The following is a 26,055-nucleotide window of genomic DNA, read 5'->3' as shown; positions in this document are numbered from 1 at the left end:
TGTCTGTCATGTGAAGAGGAATCATGTTCCAGGCCAGAGGCAGGATAATAATAATAATGATGGCATTTATTAAGCGCTTACTATGTGCAAAGCACTGTTCTAAGCGCTGGGGAGGTTACAAGGTGATCAGATTGTCCCACGGGGGTTCACAGTATTAATTCCCATTTTACATTTGAGGTAATTGAGGCACAGAGAAGTTAACTGACTAGCCCAAAGTCACACAGCTGAAAATTGGCAGACCGGGATATGAACCCAAGACCTCTGACTCCAAATCCCGTGCTCTTTCCACTGAGCCACGCTGCTTCTCCTAAATGCTGGTACATCCCTAAACATTGAGATGTTTCAATAAGGGCAACCAGCAATCAATAAATCGATGGTGTATATTGAGCACTTACTCCATGCAGCACTAAGCACTAAGTACTAATCACTTGGGAGAATACGATAAAATAGAGTTGGTAAGCAGATTATTTTCCCACAAGAAGCTTACTGTCTAGAAGGGAAGAGGGGCATTACCATAATAAATAAGTAAATAATCACACAGTTCCCTTTGCCACAACTGGAGACTATTCTCATCTACCTCACCGCCAATTTCTCACCCACTTCCTACCACTGGCCTGGAATCTCTCCCACTTTGTATCCAACAGATGATCATTCTCTCACTCTCAAAGCCTTATTGAAGGCAATTCTTCTCCATGAGCCCTTTCCAAACTAGGCCCTCATTTCCTCTTCTTCCACTCCCTTCCCTATCACCCTTGTACTGGGATTTTCAACCTATACTAACCCCATCAGTCCCAAAGCACCTATTTACTTATCCATAATTTATTCATTTATATTGTTATTGTATTAATGGACCCCTCTCTCAGGGTCACACCCGGAGAGTTTCCAGTACTCTACCAGTCTCGACTATGGGAGAGAGAGTCAATCAGAAGCATACCCATTCTATTCTTAGCTTGGGCAGTGGCTAGCAGTTGGAAGGCAATCTGCTACAAGTCAAAACTCAACTGTGCTGGGCAGCAGCAGCATTGGAGATAATTGAGGGTAGAGACTCAAGTTGACTGCGTGGAAGGAGGCAATAGCAAACTACTTCTATATTTTTATGAAGAATGCTCTGTGGATCCAATACCAGAACCATTCCAGATGGAGGTGGGGCATTCTGGAAGAGATGTGTCCATGGTGTCGCTATGGGTCGGAGAAACTCTCCATCTAATGGCAAATCTGCTTCTGTCTTTTTGGTCTAGGAATATCCATCATCAATTTTTTCAGCTTTGTGGAAGATTTCCCATCCTGGTGATTTGCTCAGTGAATGTAACAAATACCAAATGGAGATCGCAGAAAATATGGGAATTGATTTCTGATCTCTCACAGATGTCTGGGATTTAAAATTGAACAGGATGTTAAGTCATTGCAGAAGCCAGATTTCAGAATAGGTTAAACTTATGCTGAGGAGCATTAAATGGGGGGCCCTGCTGCTCCCGGAAAGATCCTTCTCCTCAGAGCGCCGCCATAGGAGCCTGGGATCCCGATCCTGAGTGGCCCGCCCGCCATCACACCGGGCGGCCCTGCTGCTCCCGATAGGATCCTCACCTCAGGGCGTTGCCAGGAGCGCCGCATAAGTGCCCGGGATTCCGATCCTAAGAGGCCTCCACGCCCGCCATCACACCGCGCGGCCCCGGCCGCTCCCGGAAGGATCCCCTCCTCCGGACACCGCTGCGAGGGCCAGGGCTCCCCCTCCCTCTCTCCCTTCCTCCGTCTGTCCCCATCGTCGCCCATGCCCCACGGCCGGGCTCCCGGCCGCCCCCCACCCAGACATCTGCATCCCCCCCCAAGGACACCGAGGTCCCTGGGCTAGGCCCTCACCCCACCATCATCCTAGACTCGCCACTCGAAGCTACCTTCACTCTGTCCAAGTAGCCAACTGGGATCGTGGGACATTGTGTCCCCCTGCTTGATCGTGATACATTGTGTGCCCCTGCTTCCATTCCCCCCCACCCCATAAGCGATCTTCTTTGAGGAGCCCCCTCCCCCACCCTTCCCAGTCCAAACCTGACGTATTCTCCTCCTGCTCCCCTCCCCAGGGAAAAAGGCCCTTGATATCACCGATTTACTTTAACAACAACTTCATTTGCACCTAGTCAGACCACCCATGCTATTTGGCTGTTTATTCCTCTCCACAGGGATCTCCTCTCCCATGACCCCCTCTTAACAGTTCTGCCCTACTCCAGAACTGCAATCCATAGGACTCCATCCTCCACCACCTCAGAGACATTTTGGCCAAGAGCCCCTGGATTCTTCTTGCCATTAGCCTTTTCGATTTGATTTGATTTGATTTGACTGACCCATGGACAATTCATTCTTCTGCTTTGGGCATCATCTGCTTATTTTATGGTTGCTTCTGCATGTTAATTGTTAACTGCTCTCTATGATGTCATCATCTGCTTATTTTATTATTTCCATCGAATGTCAATTGTTAACGGCTCTCAATGATGTCATCACCTGCTTATTTCATTGCCATTGCGTGTTAATTATTAACTGCTCTCTGTGATGTCATCATCTGCTTATTTTTTCATCACGTATCAATTGTTAACTACTCTCTGTGATGTCATCATCTGCTCATTTTATTATTGCTATTGCTTGACACCTGTCCATATGTTTTGTTTTGTTGTCTGTGTCCCTCTTCTAGACTGTGAGCCTGTTGTTGGGTATGGACCGTCTCTATATGTTCCAAACTTGTACTTCCCAAGCGCTTAGTACAGTGTTCTCCACACAGTAAGCGCTCAATAAATATGATTGAATGAATAAATGAATGAATTGTTAACTACTCTCTGTGATGTCATCATCTACTTAATTTATTATTGCTACTGCATGTTAATCAACATGAACTATCAATTCTCCTGATCCCAACTGTCGTTCCCATTCCTTCCCTTCCCCTCTCCCACCCAGCTCTTTCCCTCCCTTTTCCCTGCCCCACCACTTCCCCTCACCCACTCCCTCTGTACCAGCGCCAACCTTCAACCCATTCCTTCCACCCCCCTCCCTTCCCTCCTCCCTGCCCCCACCCCATCCCAGTTCTCCTTTCTCATCACCACCGCTCTTCCCCCTCTCCCTGCCCAGGCCCCCACCAACTTATTCCAACCCAAACCCTCCCCACCCCTCGCACCCTTCCCCCTCCCTCCACTCCCTCCACAGCTGCTGCCAAGTGTGGCCTTTGGGACCCCCACTCCATTATAGGTAAACTCCCTTTCATCCTGGACCTATTCCCTCACACTACCCGAAACCTGGCTCACTCCGGATGACATGGTCTCTTCTGCTGATCTCTCCAGCAGAGGCCTCTTCTTCTTCTACTCCCCAAGACTCACCGGAAAAGAAGGAGGTGTCGGCTTCCATCTCACTCCCCAATGTAGCTTTCACACTATCACTCCTCCCCCTTCCCTTTCCTCCCCCTCCTTTGAAGCCCATATTATTTGCCTCCACCACCCCCTCCAGATTCTTGTAGCCATCAACTACCGCTCCCCAGAACCACCTCTAACTTTTTAAACGATTTTGACCCCTGTCTCACCTTCCTTCTCTCCTATTCCATGCCCACTTTCATCCTCAGAGACTTCAACATCCACATTGTTGTCCCTGTTGACTCCTCTGCCGCCCACCTTCTATCTCACCTTGACTCTGCCAACCTCCTGTTCCACTCCACATTGCCCACTCACCTACTTGGTCACACCCTCGATCTCATGATCTCCTACTGCTGCACTGTCTCCACCCTCACCAACTCTGAAATTCCTATCTCTGATCATAACGTTCTCACCTGCCACCTCACTCACAGTCCTCCGCCTGTAAATCTATATTAGTACCCAACAGAGACCTTCGCTCTCTCGACCCCACCCATATTTCTCAGGGCATCACACCCCACCTCGCCTCCCTATCCTCTCTACACAATTTTGATGACCAGATTACTGTTCTCAACTCCACCCTCTCCACTCAACTCGCTCACTCCTCTTTCCCTTCACCGCTCTCGTACCACTAACCCACAGCCTTGGATCACTGACACTGTCTGCCTCCTTTGCTCTTATGCTTGAGCTGCTGAACGCTGCTGGCGAAAGTCTAAACACCAAGCCAACCTGGTTCACATCAAGTTTATCCTTTCGTGCCTTAACTCTGCCCTCTCCACTGCCAGGCAAAACTATTTCTCCTCCTTTATTGACACTCATGCCCATCATCCCCTTCAACTCTTCCATAAATTTAACTCCCTTCTCAGGCCCCCTGTTCTTCCCTCTCCTCCATCACTCACCCCCAACGATCTGGCACCCTACTTCATTAGTAAAATTTACTCCATCAGGTCTGAGCTCCCCAAAGTCACCCCTCTCCCTTCTCCATCACCTCCCAGTTCTCAAACCTCTCCACTACTCTCCCATTCTTCCCAGCAGTTTCTTCAGATGAGGTCTCCTCCCTCCTCTCAAGTGCTACTCCACCCACCTGTGTGCCAGACCCCATACCCGCTCATTTTTTGAAATCTCTTGCCCCTTCCCTCCTAGCCTCCTTAACTTCCATCTTCAACCACTCACTCTCCACTTGTTCCTTCCTCTCTGCCTTCAAATATTCCCACGTCTCCCCATCTTAAAAAAATCTCTTGACCCCATCTCCCCTTCTAGTTATTGCCCTATATCCTTCTTACACTTCCTTTCCAAACTCCTAGAACGAGTCGTCTACACCCACAGCCTCAAATTCCTCAATGCCAGCTCTCTCCTTGACCCTCTCCAATCTGGCTTCTGTCCCCTACATTCCCCTGAAACTGCTCTCTCAAAGGTCAACAATGACGTCCTTCTTGCCAGATCCAACGGCTCCTACTCTACCCCAATCCTCTTCGACCTCTCAGCTGCCTTCGACACTGTGGATCACTCCCTTCTCCTCAACACGCTATCCAACTTTGGCTTTACAGACTCCTGGTTCTCCTCATCTCTCTGGCCATTCATTCTCAGTCTCCTTTGCGGGCTCCTCATCCCCCTCCCACCCCCTTACTGTAGGGGTTCCTCAAGAGTCAGTTCTTGGTCCCTTTCTGTCCTCTCTGCACTCACTCCCTTGGTGAACTCATTCACACCCAAGGCTTCAACTATCATCTCTACCCTGTTGACACCCAAATCTACATCTCTGCCCCTGTTCTCTCTCCCTCCCTCCAGGCTCATATCTCCTCATGCCTTCAGGACATCTCCATCTGGATGTCTGCCCACCATCGAAAACTCAATATGTCCAAGACTGAACTCCTTATCTTCCCTCCCAAACCCTGCCCTCTCCCTGACTTTCCCATAGTAGACGGTAGATGGCACTACCATCCTTCCCATCTCACCAACCCGCAACTTTGGTGTCATCCTCGACTCTGCTCTCTCGTTCACCCCACACCATCAACAAAACCTGCAGGTCTCACCCTAACATTGCCAAGTTCCGTCCTTTCATCTCCATCCAAACTACTACCTTGCTGGTTCAATCTCTCATCGTATCCTGACTGGATTACTGCATCAGCCTCCTCTCTGATCTTCCATCCTCCTCTATCTCCCCACTTCAGTCTATACTTCACTCTGATGTCCGGATTATCTTTGTGCAGAAACGCTCTGGGCATGTTCCTCCCCTCCTCAAAAATCTCCAATGGGTGCCTGTCAACCTACGAATCAAGCAAAAACTCCTCACTCTCGGCTTCAAGGCCCTCCATCACCTTGCCCCCTCCTATCTCACCTCCCTTCTCTCCTTCTACAGCCTAGCCTGCACTCTCTACTCCTCTGATGCCAACTTCCTCACTGTACCTCATTATTGCCTGTCCCGGCATTCGGCTTCTGGCCCACGTCCTTCCCCAGGCCTGTAATGCCCTCCCTCCACTCATCCACCAAGCTACTCTCTTCCTTCCTTCAAAACCCTTCTGAGTGCTCACCTCCTTCGGGAGGCTTTCCCCTTCCCAGACTGAGTCCCATTTCTTCTCTTCTCCTCCCCATCCGGCTGCCCTACCTCCTTCCTCTCCCCACAGTACGTGTATATATTTGCACAGATTTATTACTCTATTTTATTTTGTTAATGATGTGCACATAGCTTTAATGCTATTTGTTCTGGCGATTTTGACAACTGTCTACATGTTTTGTTTTCTTGTCTGTCTCCCCCTTCTAGACTGTGAGCCCGTTGGTGGGTAGGGACCGTCTCTGTATGTTGCCGACTTGTACTTCCCAAGCGCTTAGTACAGTGCTCTGAACACAGTGAGCACTCAATAAATACGATTGAATGAATGAATGAACATAACATTTGCCTTCGTGTTTTCATACTTGAAATGATGAGGGGAACCAGAGTGCTGTGAATGACTTCATTCTCCTGGGTTTTTCCAACTTTCCCAAACTGCAATTTCTTCTGTTTGTGGTATTTTTAATCATTTACTTAATTGTCTTTGTAGGAAACATGGTCATTTATTCATCATCACCCTGGAACAGTCTTCACATTCCTATGTACTTATTCTGGAGGATCTTGTCCATCTTAGAAAATTGCTTCAGTGGAATGATTGTCCCTAAAATGCTTGTGATTCTTCCAGTGGATCACAAAACCATTTCATTTGCTGGCTGTGCGGTGCAAATGTATTTCATTCTATTCCTAGAGATTATGGAATGCTTTCTCCTATGCACAATGGCCTATGATCGCTATATGGACTTCTGTAATCACCTGCATTACCCCTTCCTTATGAGTAAAGCAGTTGTCACCAAGCTCACAGCAGGTTCTGTAATTTCCGGGTCAGTTATTGCCATGATTCAAACTCCTTGGGTATTTAGCTTTCCGTTTTGTGGCCGCAATAAAATTAACCTCCTTTCTGTGAAACTACCCTGATACTGGAGCTGGTGTCTGGAGACACCTTCCTCTTTGAAATCTATGCCTGTATAGGCACAATTTCAGTGGTTATGCTTTCTTTCCTGATGATTCCTCTGTCCTACACTCTCATTCTGTACACTATTCTGAAAATGTCTTTGACAGCAGGAAGACAAAAAGCATTCTCCACCTGTGCTTCTCACCTGACTTCTGTGAACCTATTCTATGGCCCAGCTAATCTCACCTACTTGTAGCTAAAGACCATTTACACTGCACAGAGCAGGGAATTGCTCTCTCTGGCATATGTTCTACTCACACCTCTGCTAAACCCTCTCATCTACAGTTTGAGAAACAGTGAGATGAAAGGTGTACTGAAGAAAATATTGAGAAGAAAACTGTGTTCCCCAAAATTGTAGAAATTTTCATGGTTTGCCATAGAAAATGCCTTTATGCGGTATAAAGAGGGTCTACTGTGAGGTAGAGATGGAGAGTTCAGTTGGCATTGTTTAGCCTAAAATGTGAATGGGTAAACACATGCGATTAATTCCACATTGTAAATTAAAACTTACAACAAATCTCTATAAGAATATTTTTTGGTAATGTTGTTAGGTTTATTTTTACATTCCAGTAGATGGAGGTGAAAAAGATTGTTTAAACTTCCTGAATGAGGAATTATGATCGGGGAGTTGGAGGAGGAGGGAAAAGGTAGTGAATTTGAGTTAGAGATTAAAGCTGTCTGAAGCTTTTTCTTTCTTGGCAATCAGCAGACCCTTTTTGAAGTTAGCAGCCATATTTTATAATAATGATTGCATTTATTAAGTGCTTACTAGTGTAAAGCACTGTTCTAAGCGCTTGAGAGGTTACAAGGTGATCAGATTGTCCCACAGGGGGCTCACCGTCTTCATCCCCATTTTACAGATGAGATAACTGAGGCACAGAGAAGTTAAGTGACTTACCCAAAGTGACACAGCTGACAATTGGCAGAGTCTGACTCCAAAGCCCGGGCTCTTTTACACTGAGCCACGCTGTTTTGGTTTTAAGATCCAAGTACTACCCCCATCACTGATTTTCCATCCATCTCTCCCACCTCATCCAATCCTTCCCTGACTTCCCCTTACACCTCAAGGTAGAAATCCAGTCTTCAAGGTAGGATTCGGGTTGCAGTTTGGCCTAAGGAATCCACCCTGTCAATCCAGCTATTCTTATAATGCAGTAGAACTTTCAAAACTGGTCAGAGTTTAAAGATGGGAGGGGCTTTCAGGATCCAGTTATGTAGTCCTGGGCTTACCTCGTGGGGTGTTCTGGGTGACCCCACTGATTCCTCTAGTCCTTGAATTGGGTCTGAGTCTCCAGGTCATCTGTTTGTACCAGCACCCACATATCTCCCCTCTCCCTTTCTGCCGTTACCTCATCTCTCATCCTCTGCCTCTATTCCTCTCTAGAGACCAGGTTCTTGGATGGACACCTGTCCTCACACTTATGAAGGATTTTCTTTGTCTAGCCCCCTGTTTAAAAGGTGAATCTTCTCCACCAGGGCTTGTGTAAGGGGCATTAAAGTACCCTCTATCACCTTGCAGCTCTCCAATAACTGTAGTTGAAAATGGAACCAAAATCCCATTTGGTCAAAGCCTGGAAGAATTGCACAGTTCTAATTCTCTTGGTTTTGTAAGCACAAACTGGGCTCATAGCTAATTATTTAAAAGATATCAAATTCTTCCACGTTTACATATATGAATCTATACACAGACAAATATCTATGTGTATATAGGTATGTATCTGATGAGATAACATAGTCCTATTTCCAACTCTTCAGCACACAGAAGAGTGCATATATATGCATATACAGTATGTGTGAAAAAGATTCATATTTAGATATATTCACTTGTATCTAAGTACATACATGTGAACATGTGTATATGTGAATATCATAAGTGCACATGTTGGTGTTCACATAAACATATGCATATGCAAATAGATGCATGTAAACATACACGTATAGAACAATTAAATCTCCTGGGATGAAAGCAGTTAGTATCTTCCTTCTCCTACTTTGCCCCAAGATTCTCCAGGTTGACTGGGGTTTTACAGAGAATCAATCAATCAATCAATCGTATTTATTGAGTGCTTACTGTGTGCAGAGCACTGTACTAAGCGCTTGGGAAGTACAAGTTGACAACATATAGAGACAGTCCCTACCCAAGAGTGGGCTCACAGTCTAGAAGGGGGAGACAGAGAACAAAACCAAACATACTAACAAAATAAAATAAATAGAATAGATATGTACAAGTAAAATAAATAAATAAATAGAGCAATAAATATGTACAAACATATATGCATATATACAGGTGCTGTGGGGAAGAGAAGGAGGTAAGATGGTGGCGATAGAGAGGGGGACGAGGGAGAGAGGAAGGAAGGGGCTCAGTCTGGGAAAGCCTCCTGGAGGAGGTGAGCTCTCAGTAGGGCCTTGAAGGGAGGAAGAGAGTTAGCTTGGCGGATGGGCAGGGGGAGGGCATTCCAGGCCCGCGGGATAACATGGGCAGGGGGTCGATGGCGGGACAGGCGAGAACGAGGCATGGTGAGGGGATTAGTGGCAGAGGAGTGGAGGGTGCGGGGTGGGCTGTAGAAGGAGAGAAGGGAGGTGAGGTAGGAGGGGGCGAGGTGATGGAGAGCCTTGAAGCCGAGGGTGAGGAGTTTCTGCCTGATGTGCAGATTGATTGGTAGGCACTGGAGATTTTTGAGGAGGGGAGTAACACATCCAGAACATTTCTGGACAAAGACAATCCGGGCAGCAGCATGAAGTATGGATTTAAATGGGGAGAGACACGAGGATGGGAGATCAGAGAGAAGGCTGATACAGTAGTCCAGACGGGATAGGATGAGAGCTTGAACGAGCAGGGTAGCAGTTTGGATGGAGAGGAAAGGAGAGGATGGAGAGAAGCAGCATGGCCTAGTGGAAAGAGCATGGGACCGGCAGTTGGAGGTCATGGCTTCGTATCCCAGCTCTGCCACAAGTCTGCTGTGTGATCTTGGGCAAGTCATTTAAATTCTCTGTGCCTCAGGTACCTCATCTGTAAAATGGGGATCAAGATTGTGAGCCCCATGAGGGACATGGACTGTGTCCACCCTGATTACCTTATCTCTATCCTAGCACTTAGAACAGTGCTTGGCATATAGTAAGCACTTAACAAATACCACAATTATTATTACTATTATTACCCTCCAATCCCCAGAATTACATAGCCACTGCCAATCAATTAATCAGTAATGGTATTTATTGAGTTCTAAATGTGCAGAGCACTGTACTAAGTGCTTGGAAAAATACAATACAATAGACTGGGTAGTCACAAACCCTGCCCACAAGGAGTTTACAATTAAGAAGGGGAAACAGGCATTGAAATGAATAGATAGAGGAAATGGCAGTGCATAAAGATATGTATTTAAGTGTTGTGGGGCTGGAGGTGGAGTGAATATCTAAGTGTCTAAGGGATGCAGACCCAAGTGCAAGAGTTATGCAGAGGGAATGGTAAATATGTTGGGGGAAATGAGGGATTAGTTAGGGAGGGTCTCTTGAAGGAGATATTATTTTAGCAGGGATTTGAAGACAGGGAGAATGGTGCTATATGAATGTGAAATGGGAGGGAGTTCCAGGTCAGAGGGAGGATATAGGTAAGAGTCCGGCCCCAAAGCAGGTAAGGCTGAGATACAGAGAGTAGGTTGGTGTCCGTGGAGGGAAATGGGCATCCCTGGTTGTAGGAAATAATGATAATAATAATAGTATTTGTTAAGCACTTACTATGTCCCAGGAACTATACTAAGCGCTGGGGTGGATACAAGCAAATAGGGTTGGACACAGTCCCTGTCCATGGGGCTCACAGTCTCACTCCCCATTTCACAGATGAAATAACAGGCCCAGAGAAATGAAGTAACTTGCCCAAGGGATTAGAACCCCTGATCCTTTTACTCCCATGTCTGTGCTCTATCCATTGGGTAAGGTAGGTGGGGGAGAACTGATTGAATGTCTTCAAGCTAATGGTAGAGTTTTTGTTTGTTGTGGACATGGACTGGCAACCACTGGATGTTCTTGAGGAGTGGAGAGGCTTCTTTTCAAAAGAAGGCTCTAGGCAGCAGAGTGAAGAAAGGCCTGGAGTGGGGAGAGACAGGAGGCAGGGAGGTCAGCGATAAGTCTATGCAATAGTTAAGGTGGGATATGATAAGTGCTTGGATCAGCATAGTTCCAGTGTGGATGGGGAGGAAAGAATGGATTTTAGCAAAGTGGTGAAAGTAGAACCAACAGGATTTGGTGACAGACTGAATATGTAGGTGGAATGAAGGAGATTAGTGGTGCTTCACTATGCAGAAACTACCCTTTCAAAGGTCATCAATGACCTTGGCCTTGGGGTACAGAGTCTAAAGGGTGAATGGCTATGGGCAGGAAGGCTCTAGGCCATGGAGTGTTTCCAGGTTACTTAGGGCCCCAGGAACTCAAACTTTGTGGGCCCTGACATTCAGTCCATAGAATGGACAAAACAGAACAGTACCTTTGTCTACCCAAGCCCTATCCTCTGCATGACTTTCCCATCACTGTAGTTTAGACAACATCATCATTCTTCCTGTCTTCCAAGCCCCTAACCTTGGCACTGTCCTTAATTCATCTCTCTCATTCAACCCACAGATTCAATCAGTCATGAAATCCCGTTGGTTCTATCTTCTCAATCTAACTAAAATCCACACTTTCCTTTCCATACAAAGTGCTTCTATGTAACCCTCCAATCAAAAGGGTTCTTCACTCAAGAGCCCAATCCCCGGCATCAAAAACTGCTCATGGCATTCTTTACCTCATTATTTCTCAGGCTGTAGATCATGGGATTCAACATGGGGATTACCACTGTATAGAACACAGAGGTCACTTTGTCCAAGTCCAGGGAGTAGCTGGAGCTCAGCCACATATACATGAAGACCGTGGTCCAGTAGAAAATAGTCACAGCTGCCAGGTGGGAGGTGCAGGTAGAAAAAGCTTTGCATCTCCCTTCAGCAGAGCCAGTGCTCAAAATGGTGTCAAGGATGAATATATAATAGAGAATGATTTCTAGTGATGTGAATACACCTAGGAAGACTGCAAACAGTAGTAGTACAGTCTCGCTGACGTGGGTGTTGGAGCACGAAAGTTCCAGCAGGTGAGGGAGGTCACAGAAAAAGTGGTTGGTGACACTGGAGTCACAGAATTATAGACGGAATGTCAGAATGGTCTGGGTGATTGCATTCCCAAAACTCATGAGGTAACATCCGATGTCCAGTGGGCACAGATTTTGGGCAACATGATAGCCTCATAGAGCAGTGAGTTACAGATTGTGACATAATGGTTATAAGCCATCGCTGACAAAAAGTAACATTCTGTGGTTGCATAGATGACAAAAAAAATACATCTGGGTAGCACAGCCGCTGAAAGAAATCAACTTACCCTTCCTTAAGAAGTCTGATAGCATGTGTGGAGTAAGAGTGGAGGAATAACCAAGATCAACCAGAGACAGATGACTGATAAAAAAAGTACATAGGAGAGTGAAGTCGAGGGTCAACCCAGATTAACAGGATCATTCCAAGATTCCCCACTCACATTACAAGATACATCCCCCAAAATGTCATGAAACATGTGATCATCCATGTATCCATGTATTATCAGTCAGGCCCAAAAGGATGAACTCTTCAACTGAGGAGAAGTCAATCACTTTGCCCCCTCCTACCTTACCTCATTAGTCTCCTACTACAGCCCAGCCTAAATACTCTGTTCCTCTATCACTACTCACTCACTGTGCCCTGATCTCACCTATTTTGCTGCCTATCTCTTCCCCACATCTTCCCCTTAACTTGAAACTCCCTTCCCTTCCCAATACATCAGATCACCATTCTCCCCACTTTCAAAGACTCAGTAAGGCCACATATCCTCCCAAAAGTCTTCCCTGATTAAACCCTCTTTTCCCCTCTCCCTTCTGCATCGTCTGTGTACTTGGATCGGTGACCTCTGGACATTTGATATTAACTACATCCTCAACCCTACAGCAGTCACGTATATGTCTATTAATTCTATATCATATACTTTTTTACAGTAATATTTGTCTCCCCCTTTAGACTATAAGCTTATTGTGTGCAGGAAATGTGTCTAACAACTCTGTTGCATTGTACACTCCCAAGTGCTTAATACAGTGTGCTGCACATAGTAAGCACTCTATAAATACTATTAATGTTGAAGACGATGATGATGATAAATCAAACACTGGAAATGGGCTCACAACTCTGCCTAATGTGGTGTCAAACCGGAGTTCACCAGCAGGTGTCGCCTCCACTCCTAATCAGAAATTCTTTCCTTCTATAAAACTCCCTGTGTTTGTTATAGACAGCAGCATGTCACTGTCGACAATTGTTAGTAAAACTACTTTTTCTACTCTTTCAGGCTTCTCTCCTTACACAGTCAACTCTCACTATATAGCAACCTTTACCCTTTAAAAAAATTGAAAAGAAGCATCCTGGCCCAGTAGATAGAACATGGGCCTGGGAGTCAGAAGGACTTGGGTTCTAATCCCAGCTCTTCCACTTGTCTGTTGTGTGATCATGGGCAAGTCACTCAACTTCCCTGAGCCTCAGTTACCTCATGTGTAAAATGGGGATTAAGTTTGTGAACCCCATGTGAGATATGGACTGTGTCCAACCTGATTAGCTTGTATCTATCCCACAGCTTAGTACAATGCCTGAAATATAATAAGGGATTAACAAATGCCATTCTTTTTTTTAAAGCCTTCGCCGTGGGTAGGCTCTCAGATCCTAGGGAGTTGTAGGATAGTTTTTATACAAAAGGTTTCAGTCCATATTTCCCCACTCCTCAATAACCTCCAGTCATTGCCCATCCACGTCAGCGTCCAACAAAAATTCCTTACTACTGGCCACAAAGTACTCAACCATCTTGCCTAATGCATGCCTACCAGCTTTATTATACTGTACTTTCTGAAGTACTGAACACAGTGCTCTGCATGCAGTAAGCACTCAATAAATATGATTGATTGTAGGTGAGGTACAATGGAAGATGGGTATGGTGGTATGAAGGATAGCTCTGCATAGACCAGACTGTCTCACTAAGACTTTGAACGAACCCCTTCTCTACATTTTATGCTAGCAGGGGGAGCAGGGATGGCGTGGAGGCTCAGTTTGGTGATGGTGGGTGTGAGTGAGCAGATAAGACTGAGTTGAGAGCACATTTAGGAGTATGGAACACTTCAGTTCCCTAAGCCCATTCTGTCCATCCCCATGCTTTAATCATTTAAGGCTTGGGGAACTGGGGAACCTGCCCATGGGAAGCTTTGTTGGCCAGAATAATGTAAAAAAAAAATGTAGGGTTGGGATGAGATAAAACAGAATAAGGTGAAAAGGGTCAGAAAAATGGGGAAGAGAAAGATGATGCAAAGTGAAAAGCGGCCCTACTGGATAATTATCACCTAGGAAATAGACCGTTGCTGGCTGCAGACTTATTGCTGGGAATGGAAGTATCATCTTCAGGTCTTTGCCAGTGACAAGCTTCAGTTGGGCATATCTTATTCTTGCAGCTATCCATTCTCACTATTACTACTATTTCCATGATAGCAACTCTGGTTTTATGAGGAAAAATGAGGCCAATATCTCAGGCAAACCATACATATGTGCTTGACCCAGGGCTCACCCAAACATACCTCTGACTCGTGAGTGTTCACCAACAGCACTGGCAGCACACAGGCCCCTGAATATTCTGGTGGGCATCGACCTAGCATAGGTGCTACTTCAAATCTTCTTGGAAGTTTATATGAGACTTTACTGAAATGCAAAAAAAGCTTTATTGAATTCTGGACAATTCCTGAATGACTGTATTTGGTGTGGCAGCTTGGAAATTATTGCGCAGTGGCTATCACTTGAAAGAGCTTCACACTATCGAATTATACATGTTAGAGCAGTAATCAGGTGAAGCAAGAGTTAGTTCTCCAAAGCTTATGACCAGTATATCTGTTGTACCAGAAAGATCTAAAACTAAAAATGTCAATAAACAGGAAAGGGGAGGGTCCATGCAAGCAGGCCTCAAAGCAGTCAAGGAGTTTTTGGGGTTTTTTAATGGTATTTGTAATGAGCTTACTATGTGCCGGGCACACTATTAAGCACTGGGCTAGATCAATTCAATCGTATTTATTGAGAGCTTACTGTGTGCAGAGCACTGTACTAAGTGCTCATACAAGCTAATCAGGTTGGACACAGCCCACATCTCACATCTCACAGTCATAATCCCCATTCTACAAATGATGTAACTGAGGCACAGAGAAGTTAAGTGACTTGCCCAAGGTCACACAATAGGTAAGTGGCAGAGTCAGAATGAAAACGCACATTACTCTGACTCCCAGGCTCATGCTCAATCTACTAGGCCATGCTGCTTCTCCTAAGCACTTTAGACTGGGGAGAAGTGTCCCCAAAAGAAGGGTCCCCCTTAGCATTGCCACTCCCACCCTCCTATACTGCTGCACCAACGTATTCCACAAGTTCCCACCTCCTGCTGACACTCTCCTTTAGGTAGTTCTATCCCATTGGGGATGGAGAGAAGCAGACTCAAATAAGGTGGCAACTGAATTTTCCTTTTGGCTAGAATCTGATGACTTGAGATTAATTAATGCCCTTTAATACTATGACCTTCAAATAGCTAGACTTTTCAAATATCTAGCAGTGTCTATGTTCCAAAGATACTGGATTAATAGGAGGTCACTACTAATCGTTGATTCTTTGTTTTCCACACTAGTCAGTAAGCTCTAAATAGGTAAAATACTCCCCTTTCTTGGAAAAAATGCAAATAAATAACTGAGGCTTCTATCAGTGTGAGCCTGGGAGTCAGAGGACCTGGGTTCTAGTCTCAGCTCAGCCACTAGTCTGCTATGTGACCTTAGGCAAATCATTTCGTTTCTCTCGGCCTCAGCTGCCTCCTCTGTAAAATGGGGATTAACTACTGTTCTCTCTTCAATTTATACTGTGAGCCCGATGAGGGACAGGAATTGTATCTGATCTGATTATCTTGTAACTATCCAAGGCTTAGTACAGTCCTTGGTACATAGCATCACTATTATCCTAACACTCGGGTCTAGACAGAAAGCATTTTTCCATCTTATACAATTGATTACCTGAAGATGAAAATAGAAAGAAAGCTCTCCCTCCCCCATGGCCCCCAGATTCTAGTTCTGAAGAGGTAGGAGTGATTACATTTGTTTTGAGGAACATAGGGACCCAGTCCCTTGAGATTTTGAAAGCATATCTGACAGTCCCCAGTAGCCATTTGGCAGATGCATGGTAGGGCTTAATTGCTCAATGCTCATTCCAGAGAGTATGAACCTATAGTCAGGGAATCCAATTCCTTTAAATATAAACCAAGAGAAGTGGTCGTTTCATGGAGTTTGGGGAGCTATTTCATAAACTATTGCAGTCTGCCCACCAAAATATTTTGCCCCACTTAACCCAGCCCCAGACAATAAAATGCAACCTGTTTTAAACCTCTCGCTGGATTCAAATACTAATAATAATTATGTCCTTTGTTAAGTGCTTACTGTGTGCCAGACATTGTTCTAAGTGCTGGAGTGGTTATAAGACAATTGGGTTGTGCACAGTCCCTGCTTCACTTGGGGCTCAGTCTTAACCCCCATTTTACATATGAGGTAACTGAGGCACAAAAAATTCAAGTGACTTGCCCATGGTCACACAGCAGAAAAATTGCGAAGTCAGGATTAAAACCCAGGTCCTTCTGAATCCCAGGCGCATGGTGTATCCTCTAGGCCATGCTGCATCTCTGCAAGAATAAGGCAAACTATGGCCTGAGAACAAGTACGTGCTCATGTTCTTTCAACCAAGGGAGAAAAAGGAAATAGAGATGTACTGGGACATCAATCAAATAATCAATCAAATTTATTGAATGCTTACTGTGTCCAGAGCACTGTACTAAGTACTTGGGAGAGTACAACGCAGTAGAGTCGGTAGACACGTTCCTTATCCACAAGGAGCTTATAGTCTAGAAGGATATGGGGGGTGGGGGAATGTTGGGAAATGTTTTGTAGCCTTATGAAAATTGAACACTACTAGTAGAGGATATTTAAAATGATTTTTTGAATTCAGTAACCCAAATAATAATTGGGGCATTTGTTAAGCACTTACTCTGTGCCAAGCATCATACTAGGCTCTGTAGTAAATATAAGATAATCAGTTCAGACACAGACCCTGTCTCACCTTGGGCTCATAGTCTAAGAGAGAGTGAAAACAGGTATTGAAACCGACTTTACAGATGATGAAATTTAGGCACAGGGAAATATTTGCCCAAGGTCAGACAACAGACAAGGTGGCAAGAGTTGGGATTAGAATTCAGATCTACTGCTTTCTAGGTGTGTGTTGTTTCCCCTAGGCCATATGGCTTCTCAGACATGTCTGCAGATCTCTGCCGAATATGTGGAAATATTGGCTAAGGCTGGGTCTGGGCTGGATTGGGGGGCTGGGTGATCTGTTCCTTATCATCCTCAGTGGTATTTATTCAGTGCTTAGTGTGTGCCGAGCACTATACTAAGCACTTGGGAGAGTACAACACAACAGAGTTGGTAGACAGGTTCCCTACCCACAACAAGCTCACATGGAGTGGAGTCTATGTAGGAAGGAGAACAGGTATTTATTCCTCACTGTACAGATGAGAAAAGTGAGGCACAGAGAAGCATCCAAAAGTCACTCAGGAGGGTAGTGGCAGAGTTGCGATTAGAATACAGGTCCTGTGACTTCCAGGTCTCTGACTTTATCAATGGGCCACACTACAATATGAATCTTATTAAGCATCAGGTTTTCTTGTAAGATTTCCTTTCAAAGGTCCTTAAGACAGTCATCCAAATCCAATCAATCAATCATATTGAAAGCTTACTGTGTGCAGAGCAATGCATTTGGAAGAATACAATATGTCATATTCTCTGCCCACAGTGAGCTTACATACTGGAAGGGAAGACAAGCCTTAATATGAATACATAAATTCGGGATATGTACATAAGTGCTGTGGGACTGAGGTGAGGGGTGAATAAAAGGAGCAAATCAGGAAGTTGCAGAAGGGAGTGGGAGAAAATGAAATGAGGGCTTAGTCAAACAAGGCCTCTTGGAGGAGATGTGTTTCTCCAGTCTAGTGGCTGCTCTAGGAGGACACAAGTAAGGAGATGGACCAAACAGTTTAGCCCACTTTTCACAGACCAATGACAACCTGAAAGAAAATGTACCAGAGAACTGCTTGGAGAAGCAGAGTGTACTAGTGAAGAGAGCACAGGCCTGGGAGTCAGAAGGACCTGGGTTCTAATACTGACTCCCTCACCTGTCTGCTGTGTGACCTTGGGACAGTCACTTCACTTCTCTGTGCTTCAGTTACCTTGTCTGTGAAATGGGGATTAATACTGTGAGCCAATGTGGGACAGAGACTGTTCAACCCAATCACCCCAGCGCTTAGTACAGTTCATGTCACATAGTAAGCACTTAAAAAATACCACAATTATTATTATTACTAAAATCTTTCACAACTAAGGACTTAATTCAAAAGTGCAGAGCTGAAAGCAGAAACTGAATTCCTCTCTTTGCTTTCCATGAGGAGTCCCCGGATTCCACTGTCTCTGCCTGCAGGTATTTGCTCCTCAAGGTCAGGGATTGAATCTATTAGCTCTATTGTAATATTAATCTTAATAACAATAATAATAGTATTTGTTAAGTTCTTACTATGTGCCAAAAAACTGTATTAAGCACTAGGGAAGAGACAAAGGCTGGCTACCTAAGCTTCACAATCTAAGAGGGAGAACAGTGACTGAATCCCCAACAGTCATTGAATCCCCCTTTTACAAATGAGGAATCGGAGTCAGAGAGAAGTAAAATGACTCGCCTAAAGTGACTCGCCCTAGGACCCTCCGCAGGCAAGTGCCAGAGTTGAGAGTAGCACTCAGGTGCTCTGATTCCCAGGCCTGTCCTTTTTCCACTAGGTCATGCTGTGACAATGCTCAGCACAGAATAGAAGCTCAATAAATGCTATTGATTGAGTGATTGATTGAAGATTTGCTGCAGTCTCTTTTCTCCTGCCTCTTTTCAGATTTTCATCCAGAGGCAGAAATGGGAGAATGTAAGCTCTTCGGCACACACAAGAACTACTGAAACTTTCCTCAACCTCTTTCTTGAAAAGCCTGTAAAAAATAGCTCATTTCACTGTTGCTTCGCCTCTCCATTGCAAACTGCTGATCCCTCATTCCCTAGTGAAGGGACAAAAACCCACTTGAGGTATAACAATATGGAAATAATTCAAAGATTAATTATATTAAGATAAAATGCAAAAGGCCAAAGGTAAATTATTTAACAGTGTTAGCAATAGAAACAATAGCAATCATTAGTGTTCCTTTTCACATGGTATTTCTTTCAGCAAAATGGCATGTGGAACATTGATACAAAGAATTCCAGTCCCTCTGTCATGGCCCTAATTGTCAGTGATTGAGTATTTCAGCAACATTTGAATACAGGAGGGATTTTCCAATAAAAGGACTACATATGGAGATGTGAAAGAAAATTCAGTCTGAAACCATTCTACCTTAGAATTATCCAGATAATGGCCTTAATTTTCTCCTTAGCTATGGTTTTTCACATGTGACTTGTTTGTTACATCTATAGCAAGCCCTACCCATGACATTTTAACAACTGCTGTTGAATATAAATATTTCAACACCCGATTCAAAGATACAATGCATAAGTTACAGAACTAACTTGATGAGAACATGCACCTTGAAAAAATTAATCATTTAACATAGGAAATGCATTACATCCTCCAGGATGATGCTTTTCTATGTGTTATTTTCACAGGGTATCTTTCACATCCTTCTTTCTCAGGCTGGAGATCAGAGGATTCAGCATTAGCATCACAGGAGTATAAAACATGAAAACCACTTTGTCATTTTCTGGTGTGTACTGAGAACTGGGCCGAATGTTTATGAAGATGGTGGTCCCATATAATAAGCCAACCATTGTTAGGTGTGAGACACAGGTGGAGAAGGCCTTGGGTCTCCCTGTTGCAGAGCAGATCTTCAGGGTGGTGATGAGGATATATACATAAGACACCACAATTTCCAGAGAGGTGAGAGTTCCATTGAAAAGCCCCAGTCTGAAAAGCAAGACCTCACTGGGGAAGGTGTTACTGCACAATAATTTTAATATTGGGGAGAGATCACAGAAGAAATGATTGATGATATTTGACTTGCAAAATGGCAGATGAAATATTAGCAGCACCTGAATGAGTCCCTGGAGAAAACCAATGAGATATGAACAAAGCCTGAACTGAGTGCAAACTCTGGGGGACATAACAACCGCATAGAGCAGAGGGTTGCAGATTGCCATGAAGCATTCATATGCCATGACCACCAGGAGGTAATCCTCGGTGGTTACACAGGCCACAAAGAGATAAATCTGCATGGCACGTTCTATCAAGGAAATAGTTCTCACCTACAGAAAAAAGACTGCGAGCATCTTGGGAGCAATAGCTGAAAAATACGAAAGATAAAAGGCAGACAAGTAGCCAAGAAAGAAGTACATCAGAGTGTGAAGTCGAGAGTCGATTTTGATTAGCACAGTTAATCCCAAATTTACCAAAAGGCTGATCAGATAGACTGCCAGAAGCACCAAAAAGTGAAGGGTCTGGAATTCTGCGAGTTCAGTAAGTCCCATAAGAATGAATTCAGGGACTGCAGTGATATCTTTCTGGTCCATCTCCCTAATGTATGTGATTAATCGGAAGGTAAATGGAAAAAAGTAGTATTAGAGTAAATGATGACAAAATTACATTTGATTCCATTAATTCAGACCCTGGCATGATTCCTTTGGTTCCAGGGAGAGGGCTGATCACATGCTTCCTGTGTCCTCACTGGGCTCAACTGTCTCTCAGGTCTTATTCTCCTGAGCCTCCTGAGGTCAGATCCTGAGTCTTATGCTTCTGATGTTTCCTCAGTTCTTAGTGCAAGGCTCTGCACACATCCGTGCTTTATCCACTTTGCCAGTTTGTGAAGTTTCCAAAGAAGCTTTTTAATGCCCTGAATCCTTCTCTCTCCTCACATGACAGTATGACCTAATGGAAAGAGCACAGGCCTGGGGGTTCAAAGGACTTTGGTTCTAATCCTGGCTCTGCCAATTGTCTGCTGGATGACCTTAGGTAAGTCATTAACTTCTCTGTTAACTTCTGTAAACCTCTTTCTTTTCTCATCTGTAAAATGGGGATTCAAGTGCCCATTTTCTCTCCTACTTAGATTGTGAATGCAATGAGGAGCTCGTACTGTGTCTAACATGATTGCCTTTTATCTACCCCAGCGCTTACTTCAATGCTTGGCACAGAGTAAGCATTTAACAGATAGAACAATAATAATTATTACATTTTAGGAAGATCCTGTTATACCTAGCTTGTGTTGCAGGAGAGGTGGGACATACTCTGGGCAGGGAGTAGGGGAGATGGGACCTGTATGTACCAGCAAGGAGTGGGACTGGAACTCCACTTTGGAAGGCAGTGTTCCTGAGAGGAGTATAGAGAGAAGGAAAGAGAAGGATACAAGGACGTAAAATTCAAAATGATATCTCTTTTTCTGGAGTCCTCCAGGTAAATGTAATTCCGATTTTAATATAGGAACTTAGAATTACATTGTAAGAGGGTTCGTTTCATGTCCTAAAGTGTGGAGTGGAACATTTTAAATCATTTTTATTGAGACTGTGAGCCCCACATGGGATAAGGACTGTCTCCTCCCCAGCTCTTAGTACAGTGCTTGGCACATAGTAAGCATTTAAAAAATACCACAACTATTATATGTTCAAATGCTTCAGGTATCACTGAACGTTGCCAAATAAATAGTAAAATGTCCAAGAGTAATGGTGTATACTGAATTCAACCTAGTGCACTAAAGGTTTTGGTTAGGCAAGAGGGCAATGTTCTCTTTCCTTCTCACAAGGAGTTTACACTCTAGTGGGAGAGGCTGGCATAGATATTTTCATTACCCATAGAACCAGAATAAATAAAACTGAATTTTTAATTCATTCAATCATATTTATTGAGTGCTTACTGTATGCAGAGCACTGTACTAAGCACTTAATGGAACACATACATTTACAAATCTGGGAGAGGGAAAGAGGCTGAGAGAGTCATGTCTTCTCATTTGAAGATGACAGATCCTATTGACATCAAGTTAAGCAAATGGATATTGTTGACAAGGGTGATGCCTGACTGAAAATCCATTCCATATTGTGCATATAAATCTGTTCTTTCACAGTACTGATGTGTTCACTTGAAATGCTTCTTGGTCTGAAATTCCCAAAGGTTCTGCTCAGGATGAGTAAACTCTCTTCTGAATGCCCTAGCCCAGACTGTACTATGTGTAGAAGTTCTGTCTCACTATTCCATGAATTACTTGAATTCTCTGTCCATTACAATCACCTTAAATAAACAACATTCAATTCAGACTTGGAAACAACTTTCAACAATCTGCTGGTGACAGAAAGCTTCTTAATTCCATTCACACTAATGTCAGTTCGGCATCTAAGATAGTTCACACTCTGAGGCCTGATTCCACCTTCATTCAGTTATATTTATTGAGCACTTACTGTGTGCAGAGCACTGTACTAAGAACTTGGGAGAGTACAATATAAAAATTAACAGCTACATTCCCTGCCCCCAAGGAGTTTACAGTTTTGAATAAGCTTACATTTGGAGAGATGGGAGGTTTGCCATGTTTTAATACTTTTTCATTCAAATATCAGCCTACTATGTTCCAGAACCAGCAAACGTTGACAGACTTTTTTAGTGCTAAGTCAAGGTTTTTAAATGGTCAAGCACTGTACTAAGCACCAGGGTAGGCCTGGCACATAGTAAGTGCTTACCAAATGCCATAATTATTATAATAAGGTTGGGAATAGTCCTTGTCCCGCATAGAACTCACAGTCTAAGTAGGAGGGAGGAGAATTTAATCCCTATTTTACAGATTAGGTAACTGAGGAACAAAATATCTAAGTGACTAGCCCATGTCACATGATTCGCTAATGTCATCTGTCTCCTCAGGCTTTCTTCTAGAATTTTTAGAATGTCTCACTTCATAATTCCCCAAATCACAATAGTCTGTCAGGGGGCCTCTGGTCTGGTGGGATTCACTTGGGCTGGAGATGATCCTTAGGGCAGATGAGCCAGAACAATCAATCAATCAATCCATCAGTCAATCAGTGAATCATATTTATTGAGAGCTTACTCTATTAAGAACACTGTTCAAAGCACTTGGAAATTGACAATGTAACAGAGTTGGTAGACACATTCCCCAACCACAGCAAGCTTACTGTCTAGAAGGGATCGACTGTAAGCTCACTGTGGGCAGACAATGTGTCTGTTTATTGTTGTAACGTACTCTCCTAAGCACTTAGTATGGTGCTCTGCACACAGTTAGCACTCAATAAATAAAATGGAATAGTTGTCTAGAACAGTCCTCTAATCTTGACCTGAACTTCAAAGCAGGTCAGGAAAATGCTCAGCAGCCTTTCTGAAACTGCTGAATGACCACTAGGTCTTTTCATAATAATAATAATAACAATAATAATGATACTTACCAAGCACAGTTCTAAGCACTGGGGTTCATACAAGTTAATCAGATTGGACATAGCCCCTACCCCATAAGAGGCTCACCATCCTAATCCCATTTTACAGGTGAGGCAACTGAGGCACAGAGAATTTAAGGGACTTGCCCAAGGTCACACAGCAGACAAGTGCCGAGCTGGGATTAGAGCTCAGATCCCCCTGACTTGCAGGCCTGTGTTCTATCTACTAGGCCACATGGTCTTTCAAAAGGTCTTTTAGCTTCTGGAATGTAGTATCTGCCTACCATATCATGGCCAGAGTCTGCAGCAGTGGGAAGGAGTCCAGTAGTACATCCCTTTGGGGGTGGCAACACTGTGACCAACGTTGTGGGAAAGTAATAAAGTCTCAATTCTGCTTCAAAATAGCCAATTATGTTTTCCCATTAACAATATAATCCAGAGTTCTTTACTCTCTCGAGAAATCATCATGAAATATGATCAAAGAGATAATAATAATTATGGTATTTGTTAAGCACTTACTACATGTCAGGCACTGTACTAAGTGCTGGGGTGGATACAAGCAAATCATATTGGTCACAGTCCCTTGTCCCGTTTGGAGCCCACAATATCAATCCCCATTTTACAGATGAGATATCTGAGGCACAGAGAAGTGAAGTTACTTGCCCAAGGTCACCCAGCAGACAAGTGGTGGAACAGGAATTAGTACCCATGACCTTCTGAGTTCCAGGCTCGTACTCTGTCCATTACACCATGCTGCTTCTCTTTTGATCTGCAAACAATTTGTAGCCATCTGAATTGTTTAACTTCTGAATCTTTAATCTCCCCTGAATTTAGTGGTGCCTTCTCCCCCTTTATCCCTCTAGACCGTAAGCTCTTTGTGGGCAGGGAATTCGTCCATCAACTCCATTGTATTGTACTCTTCCAAACATTTAATACAATGTTCTGCACATAGTAAGTGCTGTATAAATGCCATTGATTAATTCCTCGGAATATTAAGGCCATGATTTAGCATTTTAAAACACAATTCATATTCTTAGCACATGAATCATTTTAATATCAATCCATCAGTGTTTTTTATTGACTGATTACTGTGTGCAGAGCACGATATTAAATACTTGGCAACATACAATTCAGTAGAGTTAGTAGATATGATCCTTGCCTACAAGGATGCCACCTGGAATTTAGTCCACTGAAGAAGTTGAGAGCTGTCACTTCTTCCAGGAATTAAGCTATGTTTCCCAAAATCCTAATAGATAAAGGAGACATAGAACCCTTCCAGATCCCTGTGACTTTACCTGTTGGACTGGTCTCTGGATTGAGGTGAGAAATGTAGTTGTTATTAAGAAAAAGTGAAAACATTTTGTTACCTGAACGTACAGACCATATCTTACATCTTCCTTTTAAAATACCCATTGCATAGAACAATATGGTGTCCATCTTAAGAGGTCACATGATTGATTAAAGATCGAATTTCAGGTTTTTCAGATTCCTAGCTATCAAATTAAAGGAATGAACATAGGCAAGAAACAGAACGTCACCCTAGTAAAAGGATAGGGAATCCTAAACAACCACGAATAAGTTGTACATAAAAAAATCTAGAATAAATAGAGAAAAAGAGCTTGCCAACAGCTCACAGTGAATAGTTTGATTGGCATTGCTAGCATTTTCTTAATGCTGGTTTGAATATTACCTTTTATGTTGAACAATTTTCCTATATATCACTTGTCTGAAGGCATTTTTCACTTTGTTTCTCAAAATGCAGATAAGGGATTTCAACATGGGGACCACAACGGTATAGAACACAGAGGCCACTTGGTCCCTAAGGTAAAGAGTAGGATTTCCTTGGCTTTAAATAATTAAGGATCATTGTCCCATAGAATAACATAACCCTCATCAAATAGGAACTGCAAGCAGAGAAAGCTTTTTTCCTACCCTCTTTCAAATATGTCTTCAAGATGGCACAGAGGATGGTGACAAGGGAGACAAAAATTATGATTATAAATAATAATAATTATTATAATAATGACATTTATTAAGCACTTACTATGTGCAAAGCACTGTTCTAAGCGCTGGGGAGGTTACAAGGTGATCAGGTTGTCCCACGGGGTAGCTCACAGTCTTAATCCCCATTTTACAGATGAGATAACTGAGGCCCAGAGAAGTGAAGTGACTAGCCCAAAGTCACACAGCTGACAATTGGTGGAGCCGGGATTTGAACCCATGACCTCTGACTCCAAAGCCCGTGCTTTTTCCACTGAGCCATACTGGTTTTCATATATGAAAATTTCTGTCTCAAGTGTGTTCTTGCAGGACAGAGATAAGATAGGAGAAGTATCACAGAAGAGATAATGGATGAGATTGGACTTGCCGAATGGTAATCCAGATATTAAAAACTATAATGACCAGAGAGTTGATGGTGGATACTAAATATGTCCCAGACAGGAGCCAGGCAAAACTCTCCAGGATACCACAACCATGTAGAGCAGTGGGCTACAGATGGCTACATAATGGTCAAAGGCCATCACAGGTAGCAGAAAGCATTCAGCACCAGCTAAAGCATTGAAAACGTACATCTAGGCAAAGTATCTGAAG

General features: G+C 43.7%; 2 protein-coding genes across 2 annotated transcripts; both read right to left on the bottom strand.

Moving 5' to 3' along the window:
- Nucleotides 1-8,299: 8,299 nt before the first annotated feature.
- Nucleotides 8,300-16,092, bottom strand: LOC119922739 (putative olfactory receptor 5AK3). Its single transcript, XM_038742413.1, has 6 exons — nt 15,996-16,092; nt 14,766-14,865; nt 14,542-14,655; nt 14,304-14,453; nt 11,658-12,030; nt 8,300-8,410 (listed from the first exon to the last, which is right to left on the bottom strand). Exons 1-6 carry the CDS (start codon nt 16,090-16,092, stop codon nt 8,300-8,302), a joined length of 945 nt encoding a protein of 314 aa, XP_038598341.1.
- A 3,615-nt stretch (nt 16,093-19,707) lies between these two features.
- LOC119922738 (olfactory receptor 154-like) lies at nt 19,708-26,036 on the bottom strand. The gene is made up of 5 exons (XM_038742412.1): nt 25,932-26,036; nt 24,627-24,709; nt 22,319-22,402; nt 20,494-20,617; nt 19,708-20,349 (listed from the first exon to the last, which is right to left on the bottom strand). Exons 1-5 carry the CDS (start codon nt 26,034-26,036, stop codon nt 19,708-19,710), a joined length of 1,038 nt encoding a protein of 345 aa, XP_038598340.1.
- Between the last annotated feature and the right edge of the window lie 19 nt (nt 26,037-26,055).

The sequence above is a fragment of the Tachyglossus aculeatus genome, unplaced genomic scaffold (assembly GCF_015852505.1).
Source record: "Tachyglossus aculeatus isolate mTacAcu1 unplaced genomic scaffold, mTacAcu1.pri scaffold_123_arrow_ctg1, whole genome shotgun sequence".
In the NCBI taxonomy this organism is placed as follows: domain Eukaryota; kingdom Metazoa; phylum Chordata; class Mammalia; order Monotremata; family Tachyglossidae; genus Tachyglossus; species Tachyglossus aculeatus.
This window is presented reverse-complemented; position numbering and strand designations above follow the sequence as displayed.

Coding starts and splice junctions, on each gene's coding strand:
- LOC119922739 (XM_038742413.1), bottom strand. CDS start 16,092: ATGTTCCTCAAAACAAATGTAATCACTCCTACCTCTTCAGAACTAGAA. Junction 14,866..15,995: donor CTTTCTATTTTCATCTTCAG/GTAATCAATTGT, acceptor TGACATTTTTAG/TTTTAGATCTTTCTGGTACA. Junction 8,411..11,657: donor ACAGCCTGAGAAATAATGAG/GTAAAGAATGCC, acceptor TTTCAACTACAG/TTATTGGAGAGCTGCAAGGT.
- LOC119922738 (XM_038742412.1), bottom strand. CDS start 26,036: ATGTACGTTTTCAATGCTTTAGCTGGTGCTGAATGCTTTCTGCTACCT. Junction 22,403..24,626: donor AAATTCCAGGTGGCATCCTT/GTAGGCAAGGAT, acceptor AACTGACATTAG/TGTGAATGGAATTAAGAAGC. Junction 20,618..22,318: donor TTGAATGTTGTTTATTTAAG/GTGATTGTAATG, acceptor CACATACATTAG/GGAGATGGACCAGAAAGATA.